Raw genomic sequence first — 8,791 nt, 5'->3', positions numbered from 1 at the left:
CTCGCGCCCGCTGCTGCCCTGGAGCCCCCCTGCTATTCCGCTCTGCCGCGGCCTAGGCCCCATCGCGCGCGCACGCGTCGCGCCGAGCGCGCCGTCTCCAACCGCTCCACCCCTCTGCGGCGCTCGCAGCGCTCGTGCCGGGTGCATCCCCGCGGGCCAGCACCCATTCGGGTGTGTCGGCGCCCGCCCCGGTTTGGCCCCCTGGTGCCTATGACGAACGGGGCCCACGCCCAGAACGAAAATGAAAAATAAATAATAAATAATAATAAAAAATTAATAATAAAATTAATTAACTATTTAACTAAATAATTAACTTAATTAATCCTGTTTAGTTAGCTAATTAACTTAATTAACCTGTGTTAGTTAACCTAATAACCTACTTAGTCTTTTTAATCTGTTAGGTTAGTAAAACAGTGTATGACAAGGGGGCCCCACCCCTTGTTAACCAGTCAAAGTTTGACTGGTCAACTGGGACCACTTGGACCCACATGTCAGCCCCTCTGGTACACTTATGTGTACCCAGAGCTGGGTGCACCTAGCAATTCACATTATTTCGAACTAAATTAAATTTAGAAAATGAATAAAACTTTGAAAATTAATATAAAATAATCCGCAGCTCCCATGGAAAAACTTTGTACATCAAAGTTGCTCAGAATGGCGAGACGAATCCGGATACGCAGCCCGTTCGCCCGCCACGCATCCCTAGCATAGTGAACACGCAACTTTCCCCCTTCGGTTCATCTGCCCGAAAACGCGAAACGCCGGGAATACTTTCCCGGATGTTTTCCCCCTTCATCGGTATCACCTCATACTGCGTTAGGTCCCCCCTAGCACAACGTAATGCCGCATCTTGCTTTTTGTTACATTGATTGCTCTGTTATTTATTGTGTTCCCCCTCCGTTACTTCTTTCTGATAGACCCCGAGACCGCCGGAGACCCCCAGTACTTCTACGTTGTTGATGAACCTTCCTTCTTGCCAGAGCAACCAGGCAAGCCCCCCCCCTTTGATCACCAGATATCGCCTACTCTTCTCTATACTGCTTGCATTAGAGTAGTGTAGCATGTTACTGCTTTCCGTTAATCCTATCCTGATGCATAGCCTGTCCTTGCTACTACTGATGTTACCTTTACCTGCAATCCTAATGCTTAGTATAGGATGCTAGTTTATCATCAGTGGCCCTACATTCTTGTCTGTATGACATGCTATACTATCGGGCCGTGATCACTCGGGAGGTGATCACGGGTATATACTATATACTTTATACATGATACATGTGGTGAGTAAAGTCGGGTCGGCTCGTGGACCACCCGCGAGTGATTCACGGATTGGGGGCTGAAAGGACCTTTGTCCCAACGGCCCTCTATGTGGATCTTTGTGGCGAAGCGACAGGGCAGGTTGAGACCACCTAGGAGAGAGGTGGGCCTGGCCCTGGTCGGCGTTCGCGGTTATTTCAAGATAACACGTTTAACGAGATCTTGGTATTTGATCTGAGTCTGGCCACTGGCCTATACGCACTAACCATCTACGCGGGGACAGTTATGGGCACTCGATGTCGTGGTATCAGCCGAAGCCTTCGTGACGTCAGCGACTGAGCGGCGCACGCCGGATTGGAACGTAAGCCTGCTCTTGTATTAAGGGGGCTAGTTCTGCTTCCGGCTGCCCTCGCAACATGCAGGTGTGCAATGGGAGATGGGCCCAAACCCCCGCGCCATAGGATTTAGACCGGCGTGCTGACCTCTCTGTTGTGCCTAGGTAGGGCTGCGACGTGTTGATCTTCCGAGGCCGGGCATGGCCCAGAAAAGTGTGTCCGGCCAAATGGGATCGAGCGTGTTGGGTTATGTGGTGCACCCCTGCAGGGAAGTTAATCTATTGAATAGCCGTGATCTTCGGTAACAGGACGACTTGGAGTTGTACCTTGACCTTATGATAACTAGAATCGGATACTTAATAAAACACACCCTTCCAAGTGCCAGATACAACCCGGTGATCGCTCTCTCACAGGGCGGCGAGGGGAGGATCATGTTTAGGGTTATGCTATGCGATGCTACTTGGTGAACTTACCATCTACTCTCTTCTCCTGCTGCTAGATGGAGGTTACCAGAAGCGTAGTCTTCGAAAGGACTAGCTATCCCCCTCTTATTTCGGCATTCTGCAGTTCAGTCCACATATGATACCCTTATTCCATATGATACCAATGCATACATATGTAGTGTAGCTCCTTGCTTGCGAGTACTTTGGATGAGCACTCACGGTTGCTTTTCTCCCCCTTTTCCCCTTTCCTTTATCCGATTGCTGCAACCAGACGTTGGAGTTCAGGAGCCAGACGCCACCGTTGAGGACGACTACTACTACTCGGGAGGAGCCTACTACTACGTGCAGCCCGCTGACGACGACCAGGAGTAGTTTAGGTGGATCCCAGGCAGGAGGCTTGCGCCTCTTTCGATCTGTATCTCAGTTTGTGCTAGCCTTCTTAAGGCAAACTTGTTTAACTTATGTCTGTACTTAGATATTGTTGCTTCCGCTGACTCGTCTATGATCGAGCTCTTGTATTCAAGCCTCGAGGCCCCTGGCTTGTAATATGATGCTTGTATGACTTATTTTTATTTGTAGAGTTGTGTTGTGATATCTTTCCGTGAGTCCCTGATCTTGATCGTACACATTTGCGTGTATGATTAATGTATGATTGAATAGGGGGCGTCACACCTCGCCTGGTGTAGCATCCTCCTGTTTGGTGGTTCGGTGAGCTCGACGCTGCTTCGGGTGGGAGGACTAGATGGAGGTGACTGGAGGGAGAGGAATGGCCTCGTTGCGGTTGTTGCATCCTTCGCCGGGAGAGGAATGGCCGGCAGGCGTTGCATCCTCGAGGAGACGAATGGCGTTGTGCTTGGTTGCATCCTTTCGTTGGGAGACAAATGGCGCCGCTAGGGGTTGCATCCTCCGTCCAGTGGGGATGCGGATGCAAGGTTGGAAGCATGTCAAGCCCGCCGAGGAGGTGCGGTTGGCCGTGGAGGCAGGGATAGTGGTTCAGTGTGTAGGTTGATCGGATCCTGGGTTTCGGGCTATGCAGGTGAGACTGCCAGCGAAAATCGTACTCCTGTTCTGGCCGGAGTCATTGATGGCGGCGCTTTCAGGCGTCGTTCCCTCGTTGGAGGCATCGATGTAGCTGCTCTCACCTTGCCTTACCCGACGTGCTCCGGGGGAAACCCTTGATCTAGTTTTAGATCGGACGATGGCGGCGTCTTTCGGCGTCGCGTTTTCTCTTGGGGGCATCGTCCTGGAGATGGATTCGGTCAGAGGGACCCGTGGCTCGTGGGTGTGTGTGTGTTGTTTGCTGAAAGACGCCGTTTGTATGGTTTTTGGGTCCGGTTTCCCTCATAAACTGAACCAACCCTCTTTCTCCTGATCAATGAATTTGGTAGATCAACTACCAACATTAAAAAAAAGGAGCTCCCTTCTATTCCTGCTGCAAGCATGCCATTTTCTTTTTATTATGCGTGTTGGGCTGGTTCGACCGCCTGATTTTTTCACCGGTTTGCAAAAAAAAGATTGCCCGGTTAAGTATGGTCCACTTGCAGAATGGTGGGCTTAATAAATCACGCATCACACATTAACTTATCCTCCATCACATAGTATCATGCCATGGTGCTCACACTAGGAAATAACAGGTTTAAAAAAGGTCAATGACATTTGACTGGCGTGGTGTCCGCCATGTACAATGTGGGCAGCGAGCGAGGGTACCTGGCTATGTACGGATCCTGTGTGGACAGCGGCGTAGTCCAAGGTGGGCAAGCTCGTGATGGTGGGGATTGCAGATGTCCAGTAATGCCTGGGCGACGGACGGAGAGGTACAATGGCAATGACGAACGAGGAGGGTGCGGATGCAGAGTAAGGGGTGGTTGGGGTAGAGCGGAAGAAAAGTGGTCCGAGAGGGCTATTTGAGTGGCCCGAGACGTGTCCGCGGATAATAGGAGTGCGGTTGGATGACAAACTACGTCCGGGCAGTTCGGTTTGGACATAGGCAGGTGTTTTGAGGGATGTTGGACACCGTCTGGATGTATGCGGACATTTTGAGGGACGGCATTGAAGATGCCCTAAGTGAAGATGCAAGGATGGCATTGGAGATGTCCTAAGTGAAGATGCAACTGCAATTTTTTGTTTTTTTTTCCCTATTTTTGTCCTTCTGCAATCATGCAAATCAAAGAGGCCCTAACCATGACATGGAGGGGAGCCACCCATTCCAACAGTTTGGATGCACAATACTCTTGTACCACGCGTAGTACTCGCATATTTTATACTCTTATTCAATTTTTGAAGAAATCGCGATACACACATGACACAACACATACACGACTCTCTCATAGTCATAGGCGCAAGACGTCACGTCCGGGCATACCAAGCACGCACACGGTTGGCGCCAACGGAGTCCCCTACGAGTCCATCATGGTCTCGAACTCGTCGAAGGTGAGCACCCCGACTCCGTTGAGATCGAACCTCTGGATCATGGCGCGGCAGTCGCCGACGTCCCGGCTGGCGCCCAGCCGGCTCAGCGCCCGCCTCAGGCTGGCCGGCGTGATGCACCCTCTCCCCTCCACCTCGTACACCCCGAACGCGTCCCACAGACCCCTGCGCCTCTGGTCCTCTTCTCCCCCCTCCCCCTCGGCCGCCAGCTTCAGGAACTCCTCCTCGCTGAGCAGCCCGTCGCCGTCCGCGTCCACCGACTCCACGAGCGCCGCGGCGTCCTCGGCCGATATGCCGTCGCCGAGCGTCGCCTCCACGCAGAGCCGCAGCTCGGCCGCCGAGATCTTGCCGTCGCTGTCGCGGTCGAAGGATGAGAAGGCACGGGCCATCCGCACCATGGTGAGTTAACTGGTGTTGGACTGATGCGTGGACGGCTCGATGCTTGTGTGAGCGACAGTAGCTGAGATGGTGCGATGAGAAGTCCGTGTGCACGCACGCTATATGTAGGCGTAACGCGTACGTGTGCCACTGAAGATTGAACTCATCGAAGCGCCGTAGTACAGTCAAAAGAAGTTCACTGGGCCAAAACTGAAGTTCAATTTTAAATGGCACGGCGGTTCTGAAAAACCCATGGTTCTCGCCTCAAAGTTGTGCTATATATTCCGTCAAAGAATTTCACTCATTTTATTTATCCTGGTCTAAAATTTAACTCGCTCTTGGTGTCACCGTAGAAATGCGGTACTACGTGCTAATCGGCTAGTTGCGGAACTTGATCAAACACCGTTCCCATTTGCTTGCCCATGCCAAGATTCTCAGCTATAAATACCAACACGGAACAGCTCGATCTCAATCAGCAGCAAACCAGCGACGAACTGAGCATCAAGCACCCAAAGACAAACCGATCTTTGCAGGCGACTCAGCATGGCAGCATCAGGTGAGTTCACGCGCGTGTTCTCGGCGTTCGACCAGGACGGCAACGGCAAGATCTCCGCTGCCGAGCTGCGGCTCTGCATGAAGGCGGCGCTGGGTGGCGACATGTCGGCCGAGGAGGTGCAGGCCCTGATGGCGTCCGCGGACGCCGACGGTGACGGGCTGCTCGACGAGGAGGAGTTCGTGAGGCTGGTGCGGGAGGCGGAGGCCGGCCAGGAGGAAGAAGGGGACAGGTGCAGGGAGGCGTTCGGGATGTACGAGATGGAAGGGAGGGGCTGCATCACCCCGCTCAGCCTCAAGCTGATGATGAGCAGGCTGGGGCTGCACCTGGACGTCGACGAGTGCCAGGCCATGATCCGCCGGTTCGACCTCAACGGCGACGGGGTCCTCACCTTCGACGAGTTCAAGACCATGATGATGATGGCATGACATACAAAAACTGAACTTTGTATACTTTGTCTGGTTGATTGATTCTAATTCGAAATTTTCTATCTTCGATTAGCGGCAGATACAAAGGGAAATACTCATTGGTTCCTGGGACATCTGTCCTCGGAATCTCGCCGCACATCCGCACCTGCCTATTATTAGTATAGTTCTGTCCGCGCGTTTCGTATTGCAACTCTCTCCGCAGCTGCTGTTCTCGTATTTCAGTCCTCCACACCTGTCCCGCACCCTGCCCCATACCCATTTACCTACCCACCTCCTCCCCAACTGTCCCTGACTGACTTTGCGTGTAGGTGCAAAAAGTAGCTGCCCATTATCGAAAAAGGCTTTCGCCCAACTTTATAAATAAAGCAAACTGCCAAAAGCACATACAAGGACTAGTTCAAAACATATACATCCAAGTCTCACAATAATAGATCCAAAGGTATTGATGAGGACACAGCTTAACAAGCCCAAAACACACACGAAATAAGAGACAAGGCTCAGTCGGGGCCAAGGCCGGAGCCGGAGCCGGAGAGCAACAGACGACTAATCAGGCTCAGGAGGAGGCGGCGGACGGGGCGACGACAGGCGGACGGCCATCGAGCGGAGATCGACGATGTAGGCGGAGATGGCGTCTCGGTCCCGAGGGCGGCTAAGCGGCTGCCAGAGCTGCAAGTAACCAGACAGTTTGAAGAGGGCGTCAGTAGCACATCGAAGAGGGGAGCGTTGAATCACAAATTTATTGCAAATCGTCCAGAGCGTCCACGCGAGAGCCCCAATCTCAAGCCACCTAATGTGGCGAGAGGGCAGCGGGGAGGCCTGTAGTTCGGCGAAGAGGTCGGGGAAGTTGGAGTGGCACCAATCCCCACCAACTGCCTCTCTAAAGCAGCTCCAAACGAACTGAGCAGACACGCAGAAGAAGAAAATGTGGTTCGAGTACTCGGGGGTATCATAAAGGGGGCAGAGGCCAGAGCCCGGACCATTACGCTTGCGAACCTCAACTCCCGACGAAAGCCGACTGCGGATCCATTGTCACATGAAGATCCGGATTTCCCATTTAGATGAAACTATTTGATGTGGACTGCTAATTAGAAGGACAGGGAAGCACGCAGATTACGTTCTTACCGGGCCGTCCCAAAGAACAAAACGACGCCTTGATGAATCGGGCATGATTAGCACTGAACGCAATATCGGTAGTGCTCACTGTTCATGGACGCCTGGACAAAAAAACATTCTCGGCTGCTATTGCTCCCCAAACTACCATCTCTTCACTCGCCGCTCTGTTCCAGTAAGAACCCTAGATCCATTCCCCTCTCCTCCTCGTCCCCTTAATCGCGCCCCCACCCCAATCTCTTGTCTGGTGAGGTTCATCCAGGTAGGAGGGATCTGAAGCACGCCGTCTGCTCCTGCAACGCGCGGTCGTCACCGTCCGGTGAGGTTCCCAAATCCCTTGTAAGCCCCCCTATCTGGATTCTTCAACCTCTTCTTCGATTCCATCGCTCGCTCATAATATAGTCCATAAATTTTTGTCTTGCAGCACACTCGATGGACCAAGATGACGAGCTGCACCACCCCGCGTGGACCTTGCCACCACTGACCCCGCTTGGCTGACCCCAACATCCAGGACCTCTCTTCAGAAAGTTTGCGCTCTTATCTCTACATTCAACGAATCCAAATGCATACTGGTTGTAGAAATTGGTTTTGGTGGCATGTTGCGTCTCCCGGCTATTCCTAGGCTTAATTTAAAATTTAGCACATGGATCATGAGCATGGTTGATGGTCCGAACAGATGCATCAAGCTATCTCATGATAGATCGATTAAATTCTGGCCAGAGGATATCCACAAAGTTTTTGGCATACCATGTGGCACAATTGGCATTCATAGTCCTGAATATCAACAAGCCGAAAGTTCAGTTCAGTTCTTTAGGTCTGTTTTTGGTTTGTCTGACAAAGGGAATCAAGTGTTAAAGAATGTTGAACTAGTTCTCATGAGAGAATTATCTGAGTCAACTGCCAGCAATTTAGAGATTGACTGTTTCAAAATGACTTTCGTGATATATTCCATGGGCCACATCCGATACCACCACCGATACCACAAGTTACAAACAAAGTACGAAAGAAAACAGAAAAACAACGGACGAAAAAGTGCAAGGTTAATGCTGAGGGCACGGCTCAACAATCTCTAAAGACCAAATAGGGGCCTAATCTGGTTGCGGTGGGAGGCGGCGCCAAGCGACGAGCCAACGAGCGGAGATCTGCAATCATGGTCGATGGCGGCGTGCTCCTGTCCTCGCCTAAGAGGCTTCCACGGCTGCAGAAAACCACATAGTTTGTAGATGACGTCAGAAGAGCGATGCAGAGGAGAGTCTTCAATAACAAGCTTGTTGCGGGCGTCCACAAAGTCCACATAAGCGCTCCAACGCCAAGCCACCTAATGTGGCGCACGCGTGCTGGTAGAGCAAGCTTGAATCTCTTCAAAGAGTTCTGGGAGGTTCGAGTGAAACTACTCGCCACCTACCACTTCCCGGAAACAACTCTAAAGGAAACGAACCATCACACACTTGAAGAAGATGTGATTCGAACCTTCCTCAACATCGCAAAGAGGGCACTTGCCATTCCCTGGGCCATTGCGTTTGAGCACCTCCACCCCTGAAGGTACCGTCCCGCGGATCCATTGCCATAGGAAAACCCTAATCTTAAGCGGAAGCCGGATTGTCCATACGGCTGATAGGTGTTCCGACACTGGAGACGCCGCAATGGCATGGTAAAGGGATCGATTAGAGAAGCGTCCGCTCGGCTCAAGACACCACCTAATCCGGTCAGGGGCAAGGCTAGGAGTGTGGAGGGCGACACGAGCTAGGAGCTCATCCCGGACCAACTGCTAAATGGGCCCAAAGGCCCGTCGGAAGGCGAGGCTCCCTAAGTCAATATGGGCAGTCTCGACCGAGACAAGTGGGGTCATGCAGATGGAGAAAA

At 52.1% G+C, this 8,791-nt stretch overlaps 2 protein-coding genes across 2 annotated transcripts; one reads left to right on the top strand and one right to left on the bottom strand.

Annotated features, from left to right (window-relative positions):
• Nucleotides 1-4,187: 4,187 nt before the first annotated feature.
• Nucleotides 4,188-4,916, bottom strand: LOC119272103 (probable calcium-binding protein CML31). The gene has a single exon (XM_037553687.1). The coding sequence runs from the start codon at nucleotides 4,855-4,857 to the stop codon at nucleotides 4,429-4,431; it is 429 nt and encodes a 142-aa protein (XP_037409584.1). The 5' UTR covers nucleotides 4,858-4,916; the 3' UTR covers nucleotides 4,188-4,428.
• A 462-nt stretch (nucleotides 4,917-5,378) lies between these two features.
• LOC119272102 (putative calcium-binding protein CML23) lies at nucleotides 5,379-5,887 on the top strand. The gene has a single exon (XM_037553686.1). The coding sequence runs from the start codon at nucleotides 5,381-5,383 to the stop codon at nucleotides 5,816-5,818; it is 438 nt and encodes a 145-aa protein (XP_037409583.1). The 5' UTR covers nucleotides 5,379-5,380; the 3' UTR covers nucleotides 5,819-5,887.
• The last annotated feature ends 2,904 nt before the right edge of the window (nucleotides 5,888-8,791 follow it).

This window comes from Triticum dicoccoides, chromosome 3A, assembly GCF_002162155.2.
Source record: "Triticum dicoccoides isolate Atlit2015 ecotype Zavitan chromosome 3A, WEW_v2.0, whole genome shotgun sequence".
Classification (NCBI taxonomy): Eukaryota; Viridiplantae; Streptophyta; class Magnoliopsida; order Poales; family Poaceae; genus Triticum; species Triticum dicoccoides.
This window is presented reverse-complemented; position numbering and strand designations above follow the sequence as displayed.